The following is a 24,207-nucleotide window of genomic DNA, read 5'->3' as shown; positions in this document are numbered from 1 at the left end:
CTTTTTTATTTACTAATGCATTATAGATTAGTTATTACCAAGAAAAGAACAACTTTTGGGTTACCAGCGTGTGAAAAAGCCCTTGGGTTTACCTACTAGACAAGGCCTGTGGAGAATCTGGACCACAATCCATTCTTTAAAACTTTAGTAATATTTACAACTGCACAATTGATAGCTTATTAGAAAGTAAGAAACACATGAGCAATTAATAATAGATTACCAACATTTGTCCTCTATTTAATTAGGCTATTTGCCCTCTTTAAAGAGAAAGAGATAATTGGCTTTTTGTTTAGTGAAATCAACTTTGCAACATTGTTAATAATCATTAAAGGTATAAACAAAATGAAGCTAATGACCTATTTTTTATTTTTTATTTTAGCCAGTCGCAGTTAACATTAACTCACTAACTACTAGCTACCTCTGACAATGACTTTCAAAACCTTAAAATAAGTTAGATTGCCACCGTGCTACTGTAAATTGGAGTTCAAGCAACTACTGACTCTTCTAAGATAGTGAATATGAGAAGCATTCTCCTGAGTACAGTAGCCTACCGGCTGGCTTCAGTTTTGTCCCTCTTCACGCTGGCATTATCATTATCCTCTCCGTCCTCTCGTTTCCTTCGTAGGGAAGGTTTGTTTCCATCCACAGTCATTGCCATTTCATTGAATTTAGCTGAGAAACTATTGAAGAAACTACCTGTATTAAGAACGAGGAAGCAGAAAAGTGTTTTCTACCCGCAAGGAGAGCAAAAGACTTCCGACCCCAGTCCTTCAGAATAAAAGCGTAAAATGAAAAAAATAAATAACTGAAGCAGTACACAATTTTATTTTGCATGTCAGACACGTTGTTACATTAAGTAAAACTTCAATACTTACATTATAACTTACATTTGTAATGTAACGTTTAGTGTTCCTTTTAAAGTAACTGCTAAGGATGAAGTTGAGTTTTTTGAGTGTTATATTGCAGAACTGCAGTAACCTAATATAGAGATATATAGCCTACTTATTTGGCGACTTTGTTTATTTTTATAGTTTATTTTATACTAGAGGAATCCGTGTAGTTCATTGTCCATGACAGGGTGGACTGAGGCCAGCTGGACAAAGGAACCTATCTCTTGTTATTGTGCAGGACCGAGACTCTTTTACTTTATTTACGACGAGATTAGTCCCTAGCAGGAAACCAAAGGAACAACAACAGAGGGCACAGAGGGAGGAAAACAAAGATGGCGGCCGTAAATAATAGTTCAATGCACGGACAGCAGCGCTGTATGCATGATACAACTGTATGTGGCTACAACTTAAAACTAACAATTGAGTTGGAGTTTAACACTCTTAGCTTGACATAGCTTTCTTGAAGTGTACAACTTTTGAAAAAAAGGGGGGAGGGTATTGTCTTTTTTTTCTTATTCCATAAGTCTATTTAGTTCAGCCTTCCCTTTTACTTGCAAGATTTCTTATATAAAAAAAGAGATCAAATAGTTACATCAAAAAGATGGCTTTGTGTGCGCCATGGGTCATTAAGGTGCGTTTTACATGCAGAGGATCAGTCCTGTCTCTGGATCAAAGATGCTGATCCTGGGACCTCCATGATAAGGGAGATGTCTGAATGCTCCCAGCCATGCTGAGAGGGAATCCACTGGTCAAGCTTCGTAATTCCGTGGCCGTTTATTTAGCAGCTCTTCATTCAAAATTAGAGAGTGGCTGTATTTTCACCTCTTTGTTATGTTTGCCATAAATGTTTGTTTGATTTGAGATCTTGGGGGGGAAGATACTTTTTTTAAAATCAATGTCAAGGGAAAGGTGCATCGAAAATATAAATAAGGCTGTGGACGTCCCCTCCCCACTCCAATCATTTTCGTACTGTCCCTTAGTAAAAGTGTACTATACCCCAATAGCAGACTGTGAAAAGGAGCCTGTTGAAAGCCAGATTGAATGAATGATTCAATCAATCATGGGGCACTGCAAAAATGTGCCAGAAAAAGTGGGGCAGGCCCCATAATCTTATCAAATCAATGGCAAGTGGTTGAGGAAGGATTCAGAGCTTTTAACAGTGCAAATACCACACTGTAAATATACTCTGTTACAAGTAGTAAGTCCTGCATTGAAAATGTTATTTACGTAAAAGTATGTAAGTATAATCAGGAGAATGTAGGCCTACTTAAAGTATTAAAACAAAAAGTACTCAATGCCGAAAAATGTCCCCTGTGACTGTTATGCTATTATATGCTATATCATGAGATTATACACATGCATTAAGATAAGTAGGATTTTACTGTTGTTGTTGGTTGAGGTGGATCTTGTTTTATATAGGACTGCAACTACTTATTATTTACATTATGCATTAATCTGCTGATTATTTGAAATGTGTACTTACATACAGTAGACTACTTGAGTAAATGTGGCCTACTTAGTTATTCACCACTGATCAATGGTAATCCAAACAATCAATGGTAATTAAAAGCCTATTATTACTTTTATCACCAGCTATTTTCAGGTGCAGTTGTTTAGTATTTCACAAATATGACCTAACCATTTTTAAATCGTCCCACAGTTCATAACAATTCACAGCTGAGGACGTACAACGGCTTCGGGGTGGCTTGTACTGTAGCTGTTACCGATAATGGTATCTGTTGGCAGCTCTTTAGTGAAAAGCTCTCTGTCAGTGTCCTCCCTCATCACCCAGCAGGGAAGTGATGTCAGACACATCCAGCAGATCGTTTAACAGGATCCTAACAGAGCAGAGACAGCAAGAGGGAGAGCATCCGAGCGAAATCGTAAATATAACCTCATCAAAATCCATCTTCATCCGTGGAGAATTAAAGCGTAGCCTGATCAAAAACAGTGAGAGCATAAAGTACACACTTAAACCTTTTTAACAAGCACCGTATTACCACAATATGAGGTTAGTAGTATTTTAAAACAAGAGGCGAAAGATTGTGAGAGCTGACTTCTTCCGGAGACAACATACAGAAGACAATCCATCGCTCGAAGAGATTTTCATGTTTTGCCTATTCTGATTTTAAACAGTCTTGGGCTTTACACCTGAACATTTTTGGATATTTTAGAGCTAGCGAGCGTGCTTGCTAGCCGACCACAGATTGGTTATCATGGAGTTGAGAGTAGGAAACCGATATAGACTGGGCAGGAAAATTGGAAGTGGATCATTTGGAGACATCTATCTGGGTAAGTTATAACGTTTGTCAAATAAACTTTTGTCTTGTTTCTATTCGTTTTCATTTACCTCAGCCTGGCACACGAAGCTCTTAGGAGTTTACCAGTTGGTTTCGGGGGTTTTCAAAACGAGCTGAGAGTCAATCAGCTGTTCAGTGTTTAGTGTTAGCAACATTAGCAACTAAGCTAGCAGTCTGTGTTGCAAAGCAGCTAGCAGTAACAAGGTGTCTGTTACCTTGTAAAATTCACAGTAAACGATGTATTTGTTCGATGTGCTCGACTGGAGAAACACTTTGCCTGTCATAATGTGAAACTAATTTCAAATGAACCGTGTTAACGACAAGAATGGAAGTTGCAGTGTAGCCAAACCCATTATCACCAATTAGCTAACCTAGCTAATATTTGAGTTTACTCTCTGCCTTTACTCACCTGGAAGCAGCAGTAGTAGTCCGGGAACAGTATAATTGACCAGGCCATAGGCTTTACTGTTAAGTCCCCGAACTTAAATGTCATGTAAACGACGTGTAACTTACGTACTGATGCTGAACAGCTACCTCTAAACACAATGGGCCCGTCCAGTTTCCTCCACTGTTCCTAAGAAGAGATTAATCAGAAGGCTAGCTACAGAAGTGGTTCTCAAAAAGGAATATTTCCCTAAGAGGTTTCCAGAGGTTTATAAAGTGGAATTTCACAGTAATATGAATTCCTTCTGAGTCCAAGTTATTAAACGTGAGATGGCTATTGTATTTAGTGTGAGTCCTTGAGACTTAATTTGATCAAATGAGGCTCCATGGCTTAGTATCAGCTGAGGTGTCTTTAACATGAAAGTGGTTAATAAATCCTGTTGCTTGTTTAGTGCCTGAGGGGGAATGTTCATATTTTACTGAGTTTCATTTACAAAGTGCCAGGGGCTGTGGCCTATTGATTAGGTAGTTTTTGTAATAATTGATTGGATGTGTTACACTCCTTGAAGGTAAAGGTTTAAGAGATATACATTAGCTGTGCTGGTTAAAGATTATTAACTACATAAGCAGAGTGGATTTAGAATGGCAGCTAGCAATGACGCTGTTATCATTAATGTTTGGACTTGGGAAGTGCATCATTACTGATTTCTGTGCATGTGAGGTACAAACATAGTGAAAACATGGATAATGGAAAACAAATATGTAAAAAAAAAAAAAAAAATAATAATAATCTTAAGCAATCTCATTAAAATATACACTGAACGTATTGAACACCAGGGGCATCTTCCTGACATTGAGTTCCACTACCTACACCTTCATTGTAATGCAATCCTCTGGTGGCCATATTGGAGGTCCACCGCTGTTGGCAACCCTGGTTGAGAACAGCTGACCACATTTCAAAGCTTAAGACTTAGTCATCTAACAACAGTAGAGAGGAAACATTGTCGTTAATGACGCATTTTTACTGGCTGTGGACTGATTGCTTAATCACTGACATCTGATCAACCTGGAGAGAAGAATACTCAAGTCTGGCAAATATGATTAAATTGTGATACAATGTAAAATTATTGATATTCAGCATGTATGAATTTAGCAGTTAATATCTAAGTAATCATTTATTATTATTATTATTATTATTATTATTATTATTATTATCTATAGTATTACATAGAATTATCTGTATTACTGCTATAGAATAGGACATCCGTTTGGTCCAAGGTTACATCTACATATTGCTTGTTTGTGACAGTCCAAAGCCCAAAGAGATTCAGTTTACAATGAAATAAAACAGAAAAGCAACAAATCCTCACATTTGAAGAAACTGAAACCAGCTAATTAAACGATTGTTTTTTGAAAATATCAAAGAGAACAACAAAAATGAAAGGAATTCTAAAATGTGCAGAGAAAATAAGTTTGACAGCGGACTGTATGAACTGTCAATAGGGTTAGGGATAGCTATATTAGATGTAGTTCTATTTCACAGCAAGTCCCACATTAATGCTGCCACACAATGTGTGAACGCTGTAATAATGCTGACAGTGTGTGAGCAGCCTGGTGTGCCGGGGATGTCTGGGTGGTGGATTCTGCTTGCATTGCTGCGAGAGGCTGTTTTTGTTGTTGGCAGAAGGAGGAGCTGAGGTCAGCTCTTGGAATGAAGCATTGTACTCTATGTGCTGGGCACAAATGTAGACTGTCAAATATTCAGAACTGGTAGAATAGTTTGTCACGTTTTGAGAGCTTTGTTATGACTGTCATAACAAAATGTCCCTCATCAACAAAGTGTGCATAAAGCGGTTAGTCAAGTGACTGAGTCAAGCTGCAGCTCTACATAGATTTCCTGTTGAATCTCCTGTTGTTATGTGACGTGCGTATTTGGTTCATGTTGAAACAAGCTACAGAAATCCTGATAGTGTGTTTGTCATTGTCGAAACTCCCTGAACTGGATTTTTTTGTCAGCACTTGTGTAAAACAAATACACACCATTGAGTTTCCCTTTTGTGGCATCACCTTGTTTTGACTGAATGTGTATTCTCCGAATTTTGACTGACTAAGGCTGTGTTCAGGCATGCATTGGCACTGCTTGAAAAAACGTAGCCCCGTCATTGGGGCTGGGTGTGTACCCTCAATACTTATCGAAAGTACCGAATGCTGACATTAATTGTCTGGTCAGATAGTTCCTGAATTAAATCTAAAATTTTCCACTTTTAGACTTTTTTTCTAGGCAAGGTTCTTGTACGTCGTCTTGTGTTTTGACACCATTTAAAGCAATAGTTCCAAATTTCGGGAAATCCACTTATTCACTTTCTTGCCGCCAGTTACATGAGAAGATACCGCTCTCATATATACAGCCAACAGCCGGTTTGCTTAGCTTAGCACAAAGACTAGAAACAGCGGAAAACAGCTAGCCTGGCTCTGTCCAAACTAAGGTTACAAAATCCAACCTCACTAACACATTATGTCTTGTTTGTTTAATCTTTAAAAAAAAAAAAAACAAAGGTGTAAAAATGTCAGGTTGTAGCTTATAGGGAGTTATGTACCAGTGACCGGAAGTCGCTCCTGGTAGATTGCTTTTTGACACGAACGGAATAATTCTACTGTTAATCTTGCTTTTGTCGAGACGGAGGATGAAACGATTGTCACTGTGCTAACTTTTACGCCAAGTCCAAATCCAGCCTCACAGTGTTAAAGTGTTAGTTTTGCCATCTGATAAGCCTTCAAACTCTTTCATCTGTTACTCAAGCTGGACTTCCTGGATCCACTCAGTGGTACCTGAAGCAACAGTCTATTGCCTCTTGACGGACTTACATAAGAGAAGTTTGTGATATCTTGGTAAACTGAAATGGTTCCAGCAGTGTATGCTAAAAGGGATGGGTCCATTTGTTTAAGCAAAGCTAACAGTGAGGTTGTTTTAGAGCTGCAACAATAACAGACATAAAGACATGCTCACATCTAATGCTGGTGGTGACTCCGTTTTCAAACTGATGATGCCTTTTGGTGCTGCATTTCCGCTGTTCTGCTTGTGAAGCTTTGTGATTTGGTTGTGCGAAAAGTTCTGGTGTATATAATGGTCATGTTGACAGACAACTACTTCTCAGAAACTTCGGAGTTCAGAGTTTTTTGCTTGCAGTTGCAAAGCGAAGGCCCCATTCAATACAGTTCTCTCTGCAGTAAGTATAAACTGACATTGACATCTCAGGAATGCTGCATTAACACATCCTACAGAAACAGGCTGGGTTTGATGTGGTCCTTGTCCCGCAGGCCCCCAGAGCTCCCAGAAGAGGATGAGCTTACACTGCAAACTTTGACCTTCTCTGTGCAACATGTTGCTCCCACGTCCCACAGTATGCTGCTGCAGTATTCAGGAAAGGGGATTGTTAGCATTCTGTGGCTGGTCTTACTTGACACACATCATCCTTCTTATCATGTTCCCCGTGCCTGTGCTGTGAATTTCTAAGTGGCCCTTCAGAATGAGTTAAATTTAAGAGCTAGGCTTCTGTGTTAAAGATCCCCTCCAGACATGGAAAACATATACAAATAGTCTGCTTGGAACAATAATGTATGTCTGATATGTTTTTTCCTGCAAAAAAAAAAAAGATTGGCTTCCAAACGTTTTGTGAAATCAACATCAAATCATGCTTGTAGGCACACCCTTTAAAATCTTTAGATTTAGATTTTCAACGAGCACAGAGAAACTTTCCACTTTTAGCGGATCAATGTGAAAACAGCCTTCTAGTGTCGAAGTTCAAACATCCAACTGTAGGAACAAGAAAAACCTGTTTGAGTGGAGGGGGACTTTAAAATTTACTACTGTGATGATTAACATTCGAAAACTGGATGCCTGCATGGCACGAGATAGTATTTAATTATTAGCAATAAAACGTTTTTATTCTTAAGTTTGTTAATGCTGTGTGAAGATTTCATTCTTATTTCTATTTATACATTACAAGACATTTTAGTACTATGTGGGATGGTTATTGTCTTTGTAAATGTCATCAAATATTTGCATATTTAAGATTTACACTTGTCATTTAAAGTGTCTAAATATCCGGATAAAAACATATATGTACACGCGCGTGCACAACATGATCTGCTGGCCCGGTCACAAATCCAATTGTAATCCATCTTGGTTTTCCCGGCTACATGCAAATCAGGGTCAGCCCTCCGCCAGTCCAGTAGGAGGTGGTAATGCACCTGAAGCAGTTTGGTTAACTCCAAAACACCAGCAGAAGAATAACTTGAGCACTTGAGTTGTAACAAAAACAAAAACAGTAGCTAACTATCTATTTAACAACTAACTATTTACGAACTACGAGTGAGACAAAAGTTTTATCGTCTTCAGGCTCCTAACTCACGCTGCTCCCTCACCCACACAGTTCATTCAGTGGTTGAACTGATCAGGGATCAGATACACGCTACAGCGTCTCAGTATGCCTTGTATTTGATCGTATGTGTAGAAATCGCTGGAGCCGTTTTTCATTGTCACTTTAATGAGACAGAGAACGATTGCTAATTTTAGTGTAACTTCAACTGCCGTTATCACAGGCGACATGTCTCTCTTTCTCACAGGAGATCATGGATGTATTACTAAAATCAGACTGAGCGGTTATTTCTACAGACTGCTTACTGAAGTAGTTACAGTTGGGAGGAGTAAAGATTGCACATGACTCTTGGAGAGACAGATGCATTTACACCTTTTCAACTTCTGGCTAGAATGTGTCTAATAATTGGATTTCAATCTGTCTTGGATGCATTTACACTTTTTTTAAGATCACATTGCTATCCAAGACGCATGAAGTGACTTAAATGCAAATGCGGTCTTAGTAGTTTGCCTCACTTGCTTTATGTGAACCAGTGTAGAGGGATGTGCCTGAACATGTTTTGCCAGCAGCAGCACCACTCAGGATAACACACACCACATATGTACACACTGTCGTACCAATAACACACAGTCACAACCTCCCCTCTCTGAGAAGATTGGGGGGGCTGAATTCCCCAGAAAAATCTGTCCAGACAAATCACATTCCTATGATGCAATAAAGCAGACACACTGAAATGTGTTGCTTAGACTGTGTTGAGCTTTTGAAGACATTTTCACTGTTTTTGCCGATTTGATTAATTGCTTGATTGGCCAAGCACAAAACTTAAACAAGAAGTCATTGGGAGCTAAGGGTCTGTATGTTTCAAAAGTGTTGAAAAGTGCTGAAACTAAAATAGCACTGAAAAGCCTTTGTTTACCTTTCACTCATTGGCACACAAACTGTGTTAAATGTTTGAGCAGACATATTTTAAATATAATTATAAATCTCTCTCATTGGCGGTTATATTGATAACATTTTTATGTAGTTTAATATTTTTAAAGAACTAAATCCATAATAATACATCCACAGAGCTTTTAGAAAGGTGCAGAATAAAAGTATTACTTTTCCAGGAAAAAAAAAAAACATTGATGGGTCCAAAATGAATGTTTTGTTTATCTCTCTGTATGAGATGTCTGACCTTGGTTCCTGCTTCTAACAAGGCTTGTGAGCCAAAAGACGTTATAACGTTATAACAACATTGGTATCACGTGGTATAGTTTCCAGTTAGTTGTGGAAAAAATGGACACTGACGTTAGCACATATTAGCTATCTTAGCTTAATTGTCCAAACAACAATAACCCATAAAATTACAGTTCTGCATATTTAAACAAAATAAACTACTGTCTGTTATAGTCCTTAAAACCTTAACTAATGTGTTGTCACCAGTTAGAAATTTAGAAAAATAACAGCTTCAATCCCTGAGGAGCTACGTTAGCATTAGTGACGGTTGCGTCCAGTTACCTAATGGTATAGTTCCCTCAAACAATCTAACGTTATAACGACGATGCGTATCAGAGAGGATTTAGAAGTGGGCTAGGCGCCAACATAACCGATGGCCCGGAACCAGTACAAGTTTATGCAGGGTAACTTGATTGACCAGTCGCTGGTCTGTCCGGGCCAGTAGCAGACCGGTCCGCTTATGAAAAGACGGTCGCTCTTCTTTAAGAATGGAGTGGATAAGGCATCCCAATATATTACCAATGTGTCATGTTGAAGGTAAATTAAAGTTCAGAACTACTGTAAATCTGCTCATTTTAGTGTTTAGACCCAAAACGTGACTTTTATTGAGGGTGTTATCTCATATAGCAGTCATAGTTAGCCCTATTGCAAGACACACGCTGAGGTACTTATTGCTCACTAGCCATGTAGCCAGCTGCATTGAGCTCAACAGCTACAGTACTCACGTTAATATATAAATCTGAAAATACTTATATGATCATACAGTTGTCCTTTCTCCCTGTAGCCATTGTTGCTGTGTGGCGCTCAGCTGTTTTTGTTTTTTTTATAATCTGCTATTAGATGGACAATTTGACTAATGTTAGGTTAACACTACGCGCTAGCTAATGTCAACTTTTACTGTTGCTGTCTGTCAAATGTTGAGCGCTGTGGGTTTTAATAGCTTCCCTACAATGAACTGTACCGTACTCTTTGATTGGATTAAAATTTAAATATTTACCTAATGTTTTATAGTGTAAGGATGATTGAAATGTCATTTGACAGTAAGTATAACAATGTAGGGCCCCTATAATTATTAAATGATGGAGGGGGAAAGGGGTCACCTAAAGCTAGCTAGCCATATCCTAAGATTACCATAGATAACGTTACATGAAACACCACCGCACAAAGTAACGTAAATCTATAGCCAATGTATAGCCATATGTTGCAAAATGAATTCATTACTCTATCACAAAAGATTCATTACTTAATATGAGTCTGAGTCTCACTCCACTCGACCATGAAATATGCAGGTTTTGCAACGAACTGGCAACCAATAGAATGGAAGAGGGGAAGGGGACTGCTTCTTGGATCTTGTGGCTGGATGTTATCAATGTTATCAATAGCACCTTAATTTTAGGGTTGCAAGTTTCAGTTATTTTTATTATTGATTAATCTGTCAGTTCTTTTCTTAATTTATCATTTAGTCTATAAAGTGATGACAGACAAGTTATCAGAACCAAAATGGTGCTTTAAAGGGGCAGTTCACCCCAAAATCAAAAGTACATATTTTTCCTCTTACCTGTAGTGCTATTTATCCATCTAGATTGTTTTGGTGTGAGTTTCCAAGTTTGAGAGATATTGGCCGTAGAGATGTCTGCGTTTTTTTTAATATAATGGGATTGTATGGCACTCGGCTTGTGGTGCTCAAAGCGGCAAAAAATACATTGGAAAACAGCAATGTCTCTTTCCAGAAATCATGACCCTGTTATTCAAGATAATCCACAGATTTGTTGTGAGCAGTTTGATGTAGAAACTGTTTTCTTTCTACCGATAGTTCCAGTGGCCATTCGAGGAACTGCAGTTTTTGGCACTTAGCGTTGGCTTCATTTTTCAGCCCCGGAGGTTGCTGCTTGGTCTAGAACAAAGAACTGCTTACGTCAGGGGCTGGGGACAGGATTATCATGACCAACTAAAACTTTTTTTTTATACTTGTTGCCAGCCAGCTATTTATTTATTTGCTGTTTAGCGGCTAGCTAGCTAGCTGTTGGTCAACTTACATTACCCAAGCAAGCATAGCTACTAATTTCTCACATACGAACGTTGAACGTTTAACATTAATGTGCGAAATTAGTAACTATGCTTACTTTGATAATGTTAGCTGACCAACAGCTAGCCAGCTAGTGTAACCGTCTCCACTTTAATCACCAACCACACAAGTGTTTTTATATATGTTTTTTTTTTTCTGTCACCAGCAGCTAATGTGCTCGCTATACAACTTGTTGACAAGGCAAACTATTTATCATCATCATATCTAATTTGCTTCATAGAGTTGATGGACTGATCTAAAGGCGAGATATACATTGTGACCTGACAGCAGTACTACCTTGACTTGTCTGTACTTAATGCTGCAGATTAGATTCATTTGATAAATCAATGCCATATTGGATGTACTCTACATTCTCAAAGCAAAATGATCTTATGTATTTCCATGTAGCTCACCTCTCTGTCTGTCCCCATCTGTCTAGGTACTGATATCTCAGTCGGAGAGGAGGTAGCCATCAAGCTGGAATGTGTGAAGACCAAACACCCACAGCTCCACATAGAGAGCAAAATCTACAAGATGATGCAGGGTGGAGGTATTGTATACTCTAACACACCATGTACACACACATCCTGCCACGCTGTTAAATTTTGCTTGTGCTTCTATGAACAAAGTACTCCACATCAATATTTACAAGCACTTAAAAATATAAGCCAGCATCCATTTATCTTTGTAAATCATTAGCGATATAGAAAATTATCAATGTTTGGTGCCTCTGACAAATGGTGTATATTGAGTTAACTGAAGATCTGACTGGTGGTTGGTATTGGTAAGTGGTGTGTGTGTGTGTCTATCTTAGAGAAATTATCTGGTTTTGTTATAGTGGCCTTAATTTCCTCCCTGATTACTGTGGATGCATTGAAACTCACCTGTGAATGGTGAGCTGGGAGAACCTGTCTGACTTGATCCCCCTGTTCACACATACACCGAAGACATGACAGAATGCCATTCATTGTGAATTGAACCTCTTAAACACGCTGGCGCCGCCCACCCTGACTGACTCCACAACGTGGAGAAGCTGAGAAAGCAGCTTGACCTGATGATGGCGCTAGAGGAAAACTGAAGCGATCTTAAAAAAGTTTACAACTTATCCTTAGGGGAACTTGAATGCGTGTACCAAATTTCATGGCCAATTGAGATTTCACTTTAAACCACAAATGTCAACCTCATGTTGGCACTAGAGGAAGTCAGGATATTAAGTCAGTAGGCTTCATCTTCTGGGGACCATGGATGTTCATGGCAATCCATCCAATAGTTGTTTTGGTGGCCCAACCAGTTATTAGGTTTAGGGGGCAATCACTTTTTCCACACAGGGTCATGTAGGTTTGGATTTTGTTTTCCCTTAATAATAACAGCCTTCATTTAAAAACTGCATTTTGTGTTTATTTGTGTTATCTTTGACTAATATTTAAATTTGTTTGATGATCTGAAACATTTAAGTGTGACAAACATGCAAAAAAAAAAAAGAAATCAGGAAGCGGGAAAACACCTTTTCACACCACCGTATAGAGCCACACCGCTAGCATGGCTAACAGTTGCATGGAAACACATTGCTCGGGAATTTATTGTCATTGTCATGCACCTGTGTGGTATGTAAATTTTGTGAGAAGTGAGAAAGAACTTGTCACTCTGAGTCTGTATGTGTGAACAGGACGATAGTGTTGCTTTTGGGAACTAAAACAAAATCAGGAAGTGTATCTTTAAATGCCAGCTGAGTAGTCTCTAGCTGCTGAAGAAAACTATGGCCAATACTGCACAGGTGGCCACAGAAACCACAGTGGCATGCTTCACCTGCCCGGGGACTGGCGATGAAAATTAGCTTTTAGCTATATCTCTGTATAATGTCACAACAGATTTCAAGTATTGAAATTTATGTTTTATTATACATGGTCCCTGTCAAATAAACTTAAATAAATATCCTAAATGGAATAAACTAGTTTTCAAACTAGTTTTCCTTTGCTGGCTGATGAATTTACCTATCCTCTTGACTGAGCATGTACAAGAGACAGTTTGTCTATGTAAGCTCAACTGTGCACACACATGCATTTGTATTTTTGTTCCAGCATGGTTGAATTTATTGGGGCACGGTGGCTGGCCAAGGCTGTGGGATGTATTTGCGTTTGCGTGTATATAAATAGCTAATGCAGAGAGTGCGTGTGCGTGTGCGTGTGCGTGTGTGTGTGTGTGTGCAGTGCTAGGTGCTGAGCAGCAGCATTTTGTTGCTGTTTGTCTGTAGAAGGAAATGCCAGATGGCCTCTTCGTCTTGGCAACGTCAGCCAATTACTAGCTACTACTAAACCAGCTGGCCTCTGCCTTAACACACTGTGTGTGGGGGCATGGACTATGTGCAGGATCAAGCCTTTCAAATTTTAGCCATTTATATTCTCTACAGTAGCATTACACTGGCCTGCATCAGAAAACTTTTAAAAATAAGGCAAGGTAGAATTTTGTTCTAAAATGTGTCAAAATTATAAGACATGATTTTGCTGTTATACTTATTATGAATTATAAGCGGCATGCATAAATGTTCTTCAGTGTTGAGACTTGATCTCAGCTCCCAAATGATTGCAGAGAGCTGCAGAGGCAGCAGCTACAGCTGTCTGAAACAATACACACACTATCGTAGCAACATGAGAAAGTTCATAAAATGATGGATTCCACATGAATGCAATCATATTTTCACATTAGTGTAATTAGTAAAAAGTAGGACTTAAAAGTAACTTTTTGCAAGCATTAAGTTTGATTCTTCAGTGCTGGAAAATAAGGACTACAATTATGTCTACCCACAATGCCCTCCTTGAAGCATTGAATCAGGCTTTGCATGCATACATTTGCTTCTGAGCATTAGGAATAATGCTCACATTAAACACATTCATATCAATCATGAAAAGTGCTATATGTATTATATGAGCTGTTAAGTACAAGAATTTTTGATTTTGAAAATACTTCAGAAAAAATATAGAAATGACAAATTAAAATACAGAAACTTGATAGTAAATTTATACAAGAAATTAATTTTAGGTTGATCCCCTGAGTTGTCTGTTTTGGAAACACCACCAATAAAAAATGTATTTGAATTGCAAACAAACATTTTATGAGAACTCCACCCATGGTTCTCAATTAAATTGGTAACTTTGTCCTCCTTTAATTCATTTAAGATTTTTATGAATAATATCCCAAATAGCATATCTCATGTCGTCAACATAACTAATCATCATGGGAATAAACTATGAGCTTCTTGCATGCAGAACCACTTCAGTGCTCCTTGGTATCGGTATTTTTGTTTGTTTGATAGCCAAGAAACAGTGCCATTGGGTACATGTTGAACTCTTCCAAACATCAGGAAAATGACAATTAGTGATGGTAGTTGGACTACACCAATTTTTTTCCTTGGCCATTTGAGTGGATACACTCTTAAGTTCCATCATGGTTCAGCAGACACGCAGGAATTTTTTTTTTTTGCTGGAAATGAAGGAAGAAACATACCAGCAACAGTTTAAATTTACTCCCAATTTTGAAAATAGTCAGAGTACTTGTGAAAAAAAAAAAGTCAGCTGAATGTGTTTTGGTAACTTTAGAAACCCTTCCCATCACAATACTGAATAATTAAGTACTAAATGTAACTTTCCTGCTCCATCCTCTCATCTCCTCCAGTGGGTATTCCGACGATAAAGTGGTGTGGGGCCGAGGGCGACTACAATGTGATGGTGATGGAGCTGCTGGGGCCCAGTCTGGAGGACCTGTTCAACTTCTGCTCTCGGAAGTTCAGCCTCAAGACGGTCCTGCTGCTGGCTGACCAGATGGTGAGAGGCAGAGAGGAACAGAAAGGACGGGGAAGGAGGATGCAAACTGGAAGTTACTCTGGAAGTTACTAGCCACCGGGATTTTGTAGTTGCTAGATGCTAGTTTTTACTTTTGTTGGATTGTTTTTAGCATTTTAGCATGTTTTTGGGGGTACTATTGTTATTGTGAAAACAGTGTCCTGGAGACGTGAGACTGTTCTTATTCTTTTAGCTTTCTTGACAAATTTGAATGCTGTAAACACGACCATCACTCAGACAATTGACCGAAGAAATAGTCTAATCTTGCGTAAAATCACAACTTGTATTTTTTTACACAGTGGTTTTGGTACGGATAAACAAAAGAGATCAAATATGTCAATTAGTGAGCTTTAGAGTAAGCAAGTAAAACTTAATTTATATAGCACTTTTCAAAACCAGGGTTACAGAGTGCTTCACAGTTACAAAACAGGTGATAAAAAGTATGAATGAATAAATATTGTATCTGGAAAAAATTATTTAAGGAATAAGTACAAATCAGTGCAAGGAAGCATCAATAAAATGGCTTTGAGAATAAATAGGTCTTGAAATGAGATTTAAAACACTCAATAGAGTCTGCTGATTTGAGTTTGAGTTCGCTGTTTCCCCCTTACAGTCACGGTTAGCTATGCTAAGCTAATCGTCTGCTAGCTGTAGCTTCATATTCACCGTATAGACAGAAGAGGGATATCGATTTTCTCATTTAACTCACTGCAAGAAAGTGAATAATCATATTTCCCAAAATGTCAAACTATTACTTTAACAGTACTAAAAAGATGTTATTCAACATTGCAGTACCGCAAAACGCCACCACACAGTGTTGGATTGATCCCAACATGATCCAAAATCCCAATGTTTGATTTGAATCAAAATTTATTTTAACCAAGTTCTACAAACCTCAATATCTAACTTCACTCCGCCATTACTGCAGTGCTAACTAAATTTTAAGCTCACTGATTGGATGCTTATCACAGTGCTCTCTGGGAGCACCATGTTTCCATGTTAAGGCTGACATCAGATCCTCTCCTGCTTCTCGCTCTAGATCAGCCGCATTGAATACATCCACTCCAAGAACTTCATCCACAGAGACGTGAAGCCAGACAACTTTCTGATGGGGTTGGGCAAGAAGGGCAACCTGGTCTACATCATCGACTTTGGCCTGGCCAAGAAATACCGCGACGCTCGCACACACCAGCACATCCCCTACCGCGAGAACAAGAACCTTACCGGCACCGCCCGCTACGCCTCCATAAACACACATCTGGGCATCGGTAAGACTGGTCCTTATAGAATCCACAAAATCCTGACTAATGCCATGAATGGATAGACCCCTCCTGGCTGCTGATCTGACTTTGTCCTCTCTGTGTCTACAGAACAATCCAGACGGGACGACTTGGAGTCGCTGGGCTACGTCCTCATGTACTTCAACCTGGGTTCTCTGCCCTGGCAAGGCCTCAAAGCTGCCACCAAGAGGCAAAAGTATGAACGCATCAGTGAGAAGAAAATGTCCACACCCATTGAGGTCCTCTGCAAAGGCTACCCATGTACGTTTAACTGCTCTTTGCCATTTTTTATTAGTTCTGTTTAGGATGTTAAGAATCGTGTATTAACGTTGTTACAAACCAAACCCTCATTGCTTAAAGCTGCACTTTAACGCACACCACTTTCTATAGTGGGATGAAAGTCAGTGTGTTTGTATTGTCTTTCTTGGAGTATTTGCCACAAAGCTGAAGTGTAGGCCATGTGTGTCTGAACTTTCCCGTCCTCTCTGTCCCCACAGCGGAGTTTGCCACCTATCTGAACTTCTGCCGCTCTCTGCGGTTCGACGACAAGCCTGACTACTCGTACCTCCGACAGCTCTTTAGGAACCTCTTCCACAGACAGGGCTTCTCCTACGACTATGTCTTCGACTGGAACATGCTCAAATTTGTAAGTTGTTTGTTGTTTAACATTGAGGCGATTCAGATTCTGCATGATTTGTGATTCCACGGTTTATTACAATTGATACACTGGTGCATTTGGAGACCTTTCTCAATACAGAGCATGCCAAGTACAAACTCACATTCTTGTGATGTCGAACTCGGCAAGTTGAACTCGAGAATCAGAACTCCCAAGAGCTGGTGGATGCATACTTACAATTTGTAACTGGAACTACAGCATTCTTGCTGACGTCAACACAACTGTAAACTTGTTGTGTGACAAAATAATCTCAACTCAAAGGTCCACTTACTAGCTTTTTCTGAGCTTTGAACCGCATGAGATGTGATATGTTTACTGTAAAACTAAATCTAATATCATGCACCACACTGCCTATGTTCATTTTCATGTAATTTCTATTGAAGTGGCAGAAGATCTGTACATACAAGGAGCCAAAACTACACAGGCAATTTTTGTACAAGGTTAACTGCTAATAAAAAACACAAACCTTAACTTTACCTTCAGCCAAGCTAATTTGGCCAGCAACAAATATTCTAACAGATATTAGAAATGTTGACTCTTTTATTCCTTAAAAAAAAAAAAAAAAACTCTGTACACATTACCAAGATGGCTGCCCGCGGGGCCTTCACATCTCCAAAAACATTAGAGGAAATTTTCAAGTAGGCATTGTTTTGAAAAATCTGCCACATATTTGCAATCTAAATGGTTAATTTCTCACCTACAAAACTCTCAAAATTAAATTTGCTGGGAAAATAATAAGAGTTGTGAGTTTGGCTTTGGTGCTGGTTGATGCAAAACACACACATACATTGTCCAATCACATGCCTTCATTTCAAGCATGCTGCGATGAACTGCTCACTACATCAACCAGCCGTAGTGTCAGGAGAAAATGTGTTTAATACACAGGCAGTTTACAAATGTATTGTAACAGTATTTGGTAGCATTATTTTTATTATTATTATTGTTATTGAGTCAAGATTTATTTATATTTAGCTTTAAAAGACACTGACTTTATGTAGGGAATGGCTTGTAAAGATTTGTACTTTAACTAGGTGGCATGGGCCTCATGCAAGAACATTTTCATGTTCTTCTCCTAAACCTTTCTTCCAAGTTGGATTCACCAAACTCTTAACTGCACAGACGTTCTGTAAATCGCTTATTTCAGCCTGATGAATCAGAGGACCTAAAACAATTAGAAAATTTTAATAGTGCAGCCGTCAACGACGTGTCATCAGAGCAGTGTGACACACTGAGACAGAAATGGAGGAAATTATTTAACATGAAGTTAGGGGCTAAAAAATGTCTTTCTAAAGCAAAGTAATCCATGACTAGTATGAGAGGAGGTCATGTGACAGTCTTTGAGATATTAGATGAAAGAATATTATAGCCCACAGTAGGTGATGTAACACTGTCGGGTGTATCAGCGGGTTATACTGGACAGAGACCTGCAGAAAGACCCTGAGGCAGCTGTAGGAGTGAGAGAATTTTCCAACAAGTACTGTAAGATGCTGTGCTGAAATATATGCCAACAAAATACAAAAGATTCTGTATATTGGCAAGCCATGATGATGATGTGGTGAACAGAATATTAATTTTGCATTAAGTTTGTCTTTGTTATATTTTTATTTTAGTTCATTTCTGTGTCATATTTAAACTCCAAAAGGCATTATCATTCAGATGGGAAAAGTGTTTTTTTTTTTAATTTTTTTTTTTTTTATCTGTACATAACTGGTACAACAGGTGTGGACCACTCGTGAATTTTGTTTGTACCTAAAAGAAAATTCTTAGTATGAGAAAATTGGTGAACGCCACAAGATGTCTTAAATCACTCGTACGTGCTACATAAGAACGAATCTGTTCATACGAACAATCAGACCCATTTTCTTGGTATTTTAGCCAGTGCCAATTTACATATAAAATCTGCTCTATCTAGAAAGCTGAACTGAAGTTTTAGTTAAAGCAGTCCTTTTGATTAACTTGCAAGCTCTCCTGGTGGCTTTTCCTATTTCTTTTTTTCAAGTCTCGCTGATCAGTGTAATTGAATCTATCAACTCTGTGTGCACTTTGGGTTTTTCTAACCGAGTAGGTACAAACTCACTCAGAGGCTAGTCAGGCTAACAGGTAACTGCTACTTACATGTAGATATTGAGAGACAAACCTTAAACCTTATATTGTGTGTGTGTGTGTGTGTGTGTGTGTGTGTGTGTGTGTGTGTGTGTATCAGGGTGCCAACAGGGCCGTGGAGGACGCAGAGAGAGAGCGTCGGGAGCGGGAGGAGAGGCTGAGGCACAGCAGGAACCCTGGGGCCAGGGGCATGGCCTCGGCCTCAGGAAGAGCCAGGGCAGCTCAGGACGTTGCAGCCCCCTCACCCCTCAACCCTGCCTCACACACAGGTCAGCGCACACACACACACCAACTTAACGGCCATTGTTCATTTATTTTATTCAGTGCTTGTATTGATATCTTGTATTGTAAAGTCATGTATAGTTTTTGTATGGTGGAGACAGAAAATAAAGACTGGACGCCATTATAATGGGTTTTGCTTTATATTTTAAATAAATGATGTTCATTTTCAGCTACCTTTCTTTTCCTAGCCTGGCTGTTATTTTCCATGTGGTTGATTTGTTTTAGACATACACGCCAAGTTAGCAAAGCACTCTGGGGCTGTGTCAACCACTACACTCTTCCATCCACTGATTTGTCATAATTTGACCGCTTGCACCTTTTTTGCCTTTCAGGTTTGGAGAAGGAGAGGAAGGTGAGCATGCGCCTTCATCGTGGGGCACCTGTCAACATCTCCTCCTCAGACCTGACGGGACGCCAGGACACATCCCGCATGTCCACCTCACAGGTAACACACACACACACACACACACACACACAAACTGCTTCATTGTGTCAAGTATGAAATCCACAACAAGGTCTGACGTAAGTTATGCATCAGCAGTACGGCAGGAAAATAGAGAAACACAGGGAGGACTTTGTATTGCATGCCAGTAAATATAATGTAATAAACAATATGTGCTCAATTGCCTAAGTTTGACGTTGTCAAAAAAGTGACACAAGAGAACACATAGCATGTTACTGTATCAGCATGTACAGATCTTTTTCAGGCAGCGTTAAAGCACAGAGCACTTCCCTTTTCACTTGTACCACATGTTTGTTCCCCCTTTTTTTTTTTTGCATTTTACATTGAAAATTAATCACTGACATGAAGCAACCAAATAGCAGCGAGTAGTTGTGTAACAACAGACTAATGAGAACAATTGAGATTAGGGTAAATACGCATTTGTCTTCTTTTTGACAGAGCTGCCTTAGAACAATTTCCCCTTTTTATAACCTCCGTTTTACAAAAAGACGTAGAATTTTGTTTTGCATCTTTCAATTTGGGTTTGATTTTTTTCATCATAGTAATTATTTTTTTAAAAAAAAATCTAAAATTCAGGAGAAACTGACTGATAATGAAATTATGACAGCAATTCAGCAAGTTGATGTCTTGTCAACGCAGTTTAAAAAATCAATACTGAAGGATTTTGGTGATTTGGAGACACTAATAAACTCCGAGGCACTCCGTATTTTTATTTTTTTTAAGATTTTAAGGCATGTTTGCCTTTATTTGAGAGTTTGACAGTGTAGAAGGCTGGCTCTTGTTGAACTACAAAAACATACCATCCTCTCGCAATATTAGAGTAATGTTATAGATAGATGCTTTTTTTTTTTTTTACCTCACAAAAGATGTTTGGCTGTGTACAGCCAGCGGCTTATAGAGAGCACTAAAGTGACAAACCTTTCATTTTGGCCTTTTCACAAGTAACTTACACTATTAACGTTAACTAACTACAGCAGATAGAAATTTGCCACTTAATCTGGCAAAAGATAAAAATCGGAAAATGACTCGTACATGAATGTTTAATGTGATAATGTGCTTGTCTACACAAAGTACATTTGTTGTCAGGAAAATGAAGAGTGGATTTGCTGCATTTTTAGTCTCTGGGCTTGGGGAGGATGTCGAGTCACTCCAAGTCAAAAGGCTGTAAAGTCCAAGTCACAAGTCATTGGTGTTGCAAGTCTTTTCTGATTTTGTGAAGTAGTCTAAAGTCATTAGATTTGTGACACAAGTCTGACTCGAGTCCAAGTCATGTGACTCGAGTCCACACCTCTGGTTGATACTTTAAGAAAGTGACTGTGCGTATAATTTATTAACTCAACAGTGGACGTTATGTCCTCTTTACCGTTAGTTTGCATTGATGTTGTTGTTGATGACGTCATCATAAAAATGACAATATTTTTCATCTGTCTTCTGCAGGCTCTGTCCCGGGTCACACCCAGTGGCCTCCAGTCTGCAGCTCCACGGTGAAACCCTCCCATCCACCTGTGCACCATGGAGGCCTCAACATGCAGCACACACACACACACACACACACACACACACACTCTCTCTCTCTCTCTCTCAAACACACATGAATAAATAGACAAGACTCTTAATTGACACAGAGGACTACCAACCAATGCAAAGAGTCTGGCTGCGCTCTTGTTCCCTTGACCGAGGAAGAGGTGCACAACCAGGAGTGTGTGTTTGTTTGTGTGTGTGTGTGTGTGAGAGATGGGTGGGGGGAGTACAGTTTGGTTGCCTTAACCACCTTGGCGAAGTAGCAGCCACAGCCTCCCTTCTTCTCTCATGGAAGATGTGGAAACACCCCCCTCTTCTTACTGTTGATGATACCATGGATTCACTTTTCCCTGGCATCTTTTTTTATTTTTTACTTTGGCTTTACTTATTTTTGTTCATTAAAACTTCTCTTACACCAGCTCCACTGGTCAGACTTCACAAGGGTTTGAAAATGGAGACTGACTAGTCTGTTAGCTGTTGAAAATATAGTGTGTGGGACTTTTTAAATTAGGAAAGCAGAAAGACATGTGATCCATCATGGCAGTGTTAAAGGACAGTGCCTAACTCTATTTTGTGTCCTGAAAAATTCCTTAAATCCCACAAGTCAACTTTTTTCAGTTTTTTTTTTTTTTTTGGTGTTTGAGGTTTAAACTTAAAGCCCCTTGTTTTTAAAATGGGACAAAAGGCCTTTTTAATATTCTAAGGTGATCCCATAGTATGAGTTTGTTTTTTGTCCTCCTCAGGTGCTTTGGAACCAGGATATTGTAGTAAATCCAAGAACACGCAGCGCATTTTCTTTCTGTCTTTAGGTTGTGACTGCAGTGTGCTGTTTGGAGAAAGCTGTGAATGGAACAGTGAAATAGTCGAAGGTCGATATGTCCACTTTGAATGGATGAGATGTTGTTTTTAACCGGGTGTATAGTGATGTGGTTTTGTGTGTGTTTGTGTGGTTCTGTCGTAGGCTTATACACGCTCAAAGGGGGTGGGGATGGAGATGTTAAGATGTTTTTTTTTGGTTTTTTTTTGTTTTTTTCCTTTTAGTTTTTAACTCCTTGCCTCCTAAACCTGACTGTCTGCTTCCATTTTGGGTCAAAATGCAGTTTGCTTTTTTTTCCTTTTTCCTCCCCCCCCCAACCTTACAGTTGTCCATTTTCTACCTAGACCTCATTAAACACTCATTGTCTGTCTGACCGATAGACTTTGACCAAAATTTCAGAGCGTTGCAACTTGCTTGTCGGGATGTGCCTCTCCAATACGATCCCAGTAGACAATACGAAAATCAACCTCACAGCCGCTTAAAGATCCATTGTGTAGGGTTTAGTGGCATCTAGCAGTGGAAATGCAGATTGCAACCATTTGAATACCACTCACATCACCGTTCCCTTCCCAAGCGTGTAGGAGAAACTACGGTGGTCCCGAAAAAACGCTAACGGCCCTATCTAGAGCCAGTGTTTGGTTTGTCCGTTCTGGGCTACCATAGAAATATGGCCGTGCAACATGGCGACCTCCGTAGATTTATTCTAAGGTAATGAAAACACAACGATTCTCATTTTCAGGTGATTATACACTAATGAAAACACACTTAAATATTATATTCCATTTCTGCCAATAGCTCCTCCTAAATGTTACACACTGGACCTTTAAATAAGGTCTTTTCCGATATAACAATACTTGCTGCAGTTTAGTTTTCACTATTTATATTGCACTAGTTTACAGTTTCAGTCAGCCAGCCCGGAGCAAACAAGGAACTGGTAAATCCATGACCTAAACAGCTTTCAAAACTCTACAACGGAGGCATAATAATGGTTATTTTTTTGTCCATTTGCAGGATTACATTGGAGAAAAGCATTCTAGTAGTGAGTTTGGTCGGAATCGGGCAATGTTACTTCTAGCCTTACCCTGATCCAAATAATTTAATATTGAGTGTGCATTATGGTAAATGTGTGATCCAGTGTTTATGGAGGAGGGCTCTTAGCCCCCCGATGTGAGAGTCCAGGTAGAAAATGGACCGGTGTGCTCAGCCTAAATGGAAGGGAGGAGGTTTTAGAGCGCTTTGGACTGAGTGTTGTCTTAAGAAAGTAGGTCGCAGTTGGGTCCCAAATGGTACTGGAGCCACGGGCCTCATGTGGCTCTTTTCTGTGACTCGTGTCCTTCCATCAAGAGGAGACTTGATCTGAGTGGTCGGCCGAGCTGACCAATGAATCCTGCAGATTTTGAAGTAGAAGATTCTCTATGTGGTAGACTGGTTGCAAAGTATTATAGACCATGTTCTGTAGTTAAAGGGGGAATGGGTGGTAGTGGTAATTTGTACATGTTTGTTCTGTTGTTGTGTATAGGATGTGCCTACACTGTCTTACCACATCCACGTGAGCCACTGTACGGTTTCGGATGATGACGACAGTGTATGGAGGGACTGGGAATGCCTCACTCCATTAGAGTTCCTGCTAAGGCAGTTTTCTTTAAATATACTTCACCTGGGGGCTGAAAAGCAAACAAAAAAAGTGATGGATTAACTTGTTTGTCTCACTGATGATGGCTATGATAAATGCAAGTAGACTTTACATGGGAGAATAGTTTCTTTCAGTCTGTCATGTCTGCTTCTCTGTTATTTCTCATTTTGTCACCTCTTGTCCAGTTTTGCTTTTAACTGTGCAGTGGAGATGGTTGCTCATGTCCCATAATGCATCTCTTAATGTGGATTCATGGGAAATCTTTGTCTTTCCACTCCCACCTTAAGACTTTTGCTCATTTGTAATGCCACTGTATTTGTGTATTTTAAAATTGTGTAAATAAATTAATAAGTACTTGTA

At 39.2% G+C, this 24,207-nt stretch overlaps 2 protein-coding genes across 8 annotated transcripts in view; one reads left to right on the top strand and one right to left on the bottom strand.

Moving 5' to 3' along the window:
- The window catches only part of engase (endo-beta-N-acetylglucosaminidase), a 20,590-nt gene extending 15,918 nt beyond the window's left edge, over positions 1-4,672 (bottom strand). For 2 of the 7 annotated variants that reach the window (XM_044182030.1, XM_044182033.1), the window contains exon 1: positions 552-759. In XM_044182030.1, the coding sequence (XP_044037965.1) occupies positions 552-658 (107 nt within the window). In that variant the 5' untranslated portion in view covers positions 659-759. Of the gene's footprint in view, positions 1-551; positions 760-887; positions 1,090-2,614; positions 2,700-3,599 lie in introns of those variants that run through there. The other 5 variants (XM_044182036.1, XM_044182035.1, XM_044182034.1 and 2 more) reach the window with 5 other exon arrangements.
- csnk1da (casein kinase 1, delta a) lies at positions 2,716-24,207 on the top strand. Its single transcript, XM_044182077.1, has 9 exons — positions 2,716-3,182; positions 11,676-11,786; positions 14,906-15,054; positions 16,112-16,340; positions 16,443-16,613; positions 16,850-16,998; positions 19,232-19,400; positions 19,746-19,858; positions 21,314-24,207. Exons 1-9 carry the CDS (start codon positions 3,107-3,109, stop codon positions 21,362-21,364), a joined length of 1,218 nt encoding a protein of 405 aa, XP_044038012.1. The 5' UTR covers positions 2,716-3,106; the 3' UTR covers positions 21,365-24,207.

Source organism: Siniperca chuatsi, linkage group LG21, assembly GCF_020085105.1.
Source record: "Siniperca chuatsi isolate FFG_IHB_CAS linkage group LG21, ASM2008510v1, whole genome shotgun sequence".
NCBI classification, from domain to species: Eukaryota; Metazoa; Chordata; class Actinopteri; order Centrarchiformes; family Sinipercidae; genus Siniperca; species Siniperca chuatsi.
The sequence above is the reverse complement of the archived record's forward strand: the minus strand, read 5'-3'. Positions and strand labels throughout refer to the sequence as shown.